This window comes from Perkinsus marinus, assembly GCF_000006405.1.
Source record: "Perkinsus marinus ATCC 50983 genomic scaffold scf_1104296953356, whole genome shotgun sequence".
Lineage (NCBI taxonomy): Eukaryota > Perkinsozoa > Perkinsida > Perkinsidae > Perkinsus > Perkinsus marinus.
The window spans coordinates 38,611-42,136 of record NW_003208486.1 but is presented as its reverse complement, the minus strand read 5'-3'; the positions used below and the strand labels follow the sequence as shown (position 1 = coordinate 42,136).

Here is a 3,526-nt window from a genome sequence, read left to right as displayed (position 1 = left end):
ATCTATAGTATCGGGACGTACCAATACGAACGACAAGCTGTTTCATGCGACTTACAAGCAACTCTCTGATGACGTCGAGGAGCTACTCAGCATGGTTAGTGATCCTGATGAAGACTCCAAGTGTACTACACATAGCATGAGGCGAACCGGCGCGGCTCTGATGAAATCGTCGGGCATGGACTCCGTTCTAGTGGCAGATCATGGCAGATGGATCTCGACAAGGATGGTTGATGACGTGTACGCGCGACAAGCGACCGGGCTCAGAGAGATGCAAGCCAGTATTGCTAAACGAATGCTTCTCTAGATCCCTGTTTCGTGTTATACTCGGGAGTTTCCTCGTGTGGTTCGGAATTGGGGAGAATCTCCCCCAGTGAAACATGGAGCGATACCATTATGAACGATTCTCTTTCTGTTGATGTATAGCATTAGATCAGGAGCGGAGTTATAGATACACTCCCCGAGTAAAAGTTGGTATTTTGAGGCGCAATTTTAACACGTGTATGCTAAGAATATGTGGAGAAAATGTTTTAGCGGTCTTCGACTTCTCACTAGCTACGAAGGGTTAGGCCCTGAAACTTGGAGGTCATATCAGGTAAAGCACATACCTCCCTGAGCCACAAGATGATACTCGTTGTGGTGGCTGTGCACGAGTCGAAAAACCGGTTATGCTAAGAATATGTGGAGGGGTGTATAGAGCACTAAAGATCTCATTCACGTTGATGGTGTGCTCCCACGAACGTTCCCCGGGTTGTTCAACAGCTCCAGGGGAATGTTCATTGTTGTGATAGGACTAATACGCATCACACGCGGGCTCCAAAAACATCACAGCATTAAGATAACCATCAAAAACATCACAGCATTAAGATAACCATCAAAAACATCACAGCATTAAGGTAACTACCATGGTCTTTCAATCCGTCAATTTCTGAACAAACGTAGTCCGTTTCGTATGAAGTCGAACTGTGTGGTATATGTCAAGAAAAACGGAGTTCCCAAGGACGAGACAGCAGCAGAGCTTACGGCGACTTGGCATGAATTAGGCAGTGCTGTATCTCTACAGTACTGTCTCGGATGGAGCTGTAGCATGGTACTTCTCTCGCGATCTCTCATGCGCATGCTTATGATGGGCAAAGAGTCTATAATAGACTTATAAATGGCAAGTTTACCGCCCTTCAGGAGATACTTGTTGGAGACCTCATCCTCTGCATATCCTTTCTCTCTAAGATTCGACCTCAAAAATTGAACCATATCATCGAGTATTGTTGGGAGCGGAAGGAATACGGCATCTGATCCCGTGTCGAGGGGAGTCGTTACTGGTTTATGGTAGTGATACGAATATTCCTCAACATTCAATGGCTTTCCTTGTGTGCTAGACAACCCCACATAGTCGACCTGCACGCTAGGAAGCGACTGACTATGAACTGCCCGGGGTGCGAAGTTGAACCAACCGACATCCCTCTGTCTTTCACCTGTAGAACTTCCGACTTCTTCACCAAGTATCAACTCCCCGGAGATATGTCTGGAACCGTTCTGCAAGTGTGTTCGAACAGAGTAAATCGGCGTAGAGATAGCGTTAGCATAAACGAGAGCGTCAAGTAGATTCTTTGCTTCACCAGGATGCCCCTGGGCCCTTTGAAGAGAAGGGCCGCCCAGCCCGAAATAACCCTTTGGTGGGGGTTTCAATGTGCGCGAATACTCTCTACATACGTGAAAGGGAAAACCCTCGAATCGATGCCCATTCAATGTCAAGGAGCCATAGCGAGTGAGACTTTTGATGGTCGAGCCGTCGAGGGAATAGGATGTCATCACCGCCGGGTCATTGTCGAAATCACAAGGGGCGCTTCCCGGGCAATCAAAACATGCTCGGTCGGCTTCCAGACAAGAGCTTTTACCATATTTACTCTCATACCACTCGCCGTCCATCACACGCAGATGATTCGAACCAGTATCAAGTAGAAGATGCCGACGTTGACCGTTTATGTCGACAACCACATGCCCATCTACGATGGGTATAGTGATAGAGTTCCTCGTGAGGGGGCCAGCCTCGCAGGCGACAACTATCAGTAGACCACTTATGAACGACATTATATGGTTGGAAATGATTGTAGCTCCGAACTGTTGACAACCGGTGAGGAAACTCAAGAGTGCAAGTCGGCAAGACGTTAACACACGTCAACACACACTTGAGAAGAAAATCCCGAAAAGCGTCTGTTCTCACCGTTTATCCCCTCGCTAAATCGTCTGAGTTGGGCTGAGTTACTATCGTTCATCGCGCTGTCCTTGTTTGGCATCGCTTAACTGATCATTCAATGCCCCGCGCCCCACGATCCTCGGCCGCTGACACTAAGAAGCTCCGTAGCGGGCCTCTTCTCGACGATCTAAAGGTACTACCATCAGCTGGGAGGCATAGTTTAATAACGGAGTAATCGATTAACTCTTGGGATCTGTGGGTGATCAGGCTGATGCAGAGGCAGGCGTATCGAAGGTCCCCCGCGAGAAGAAGGGCCGTCATAGAGCCAGTGGTGGACCAGACGAGGTGAGAGAGGGGATCAGGGTTGGGCAGGGTAAGGCAAGGATGCATACAGGGTATGGAGGCGGTCCCGTCGAAGATCACTGAACGTATTCTCAAGGCTGCACAGCAACAGCAATTGGAGGAGGCAGAGGATGGCGATGCTAGAGTAGCAACAGGAATATCCATGCATTAGTCATTACCCGCTTTCATTCAGACCCCCGAGGTCGAAGAGGGTGAAGTTGAAGTTGATGCTGAAGGCCGTGTAGGGGGATGAGAGGCATTGTCGTGGCGACTCGGTCGTATTAGGTTCGAATTGGAGCTGAAGTGACAGAAGCAGATGAGGCCGCCCAGGCTCAGTTCAGAACGACCAATGAGGAGCCCAAGAGACTGACGCTTGCTGACATCATAGAACAGAAGGTAGTATCTATCAATGCTGTGCTTATTCGCGGGAGATTGGTATGCCCAGCTGCGAGAACGAGAGGCTGGCTCGGGTGGTGGAGTGTCGAAGGTCCAGTCAAATGAAGAGGATGCCAGTGAGGCCATTAACCCACAGGTTGTGAGAGTGTAAGAACGAACCACATGGTGTTCCCCATGTTAGAGCCTTGTCTTGGTCAGGTACTCAGATATTGGTAAATGGCTGAGTACGTATAAGTCTGGTAAGATACCCAAGGCTTTCAAGATCATCCCGAGCCTCATCAACTGGGAGGAGGTAGTCCTTTGGTATCCTCTTGAATGGGACGTGGGCGTGTAGGTATTGTTCATAACGAATCCTGTCGAATGGACTCCTGCTGCTACTCGAGAGGCCACTAAGATATTCGTCTCTAGTCTCAGCCCAAAGCAAGCTCAGAGATACCTTAATTTGGTATGGTGTCACCACACTTGCATTGTGCATCGCATTTCCGTGCTAGGTACTCCTACCGGCTGTTCGAGAGGACATAGCGGTAAATAAGAAACTCAATTTCCACTACTATGAGGCCCTCAAGGTGGGCAGCTCTCCTCCTCAACTGCTCATTA

The 3,526-nt window shown here is 49.0% G+C and overlaps 1 protein-coding gene across 1 annotated transcript in view; it reads left to right on the top strand.

Annotated features, from left to right (window-relative positions):
* Positions 1-2,309: 2,309 nt before the first annotated feature.
* Pmar_PMAR002717 (protein bys, putative) overlaps positions 2,310-3,526 on the top strand; it is a gene marked incomplete at both ends in the record, with an annotated part of 1,564 nt that continues 347 nt past the window's right edge. Inside the window, 9 exons of the mRNA XM_002776479.1 lie at positions 2,310-2,384; positions 2,459-2,536; positions 2,586-2,678; positions 2,727-2,774; positions 2,819-2,929; positions 2,979-3,076; positions 3,128-3,221; positions 3,264-3,374; positions 3,421-3,526. Coding sequence (XP_002776525.1) covers positions 2,310-2,384; positions 2,459-2,536; positions 2,586-2,678; positions 2,727-2,774; positions 2,819-2,929; positions 2,979-3,076; positions 3,128-3,221; positions 3,264-3,374; positions 3,421-3,526 — 814 coding nt within the window. The remainder of the gene's footprint in view (positions 2,385-2,458; positions 2,537-2,585; positions 2,679-2,726; positions 2,775-2,818; positions 2,930-2,978; positions 3,077-3,127; positions 3,222-3,263; positions 3,375-3,420) is intronic.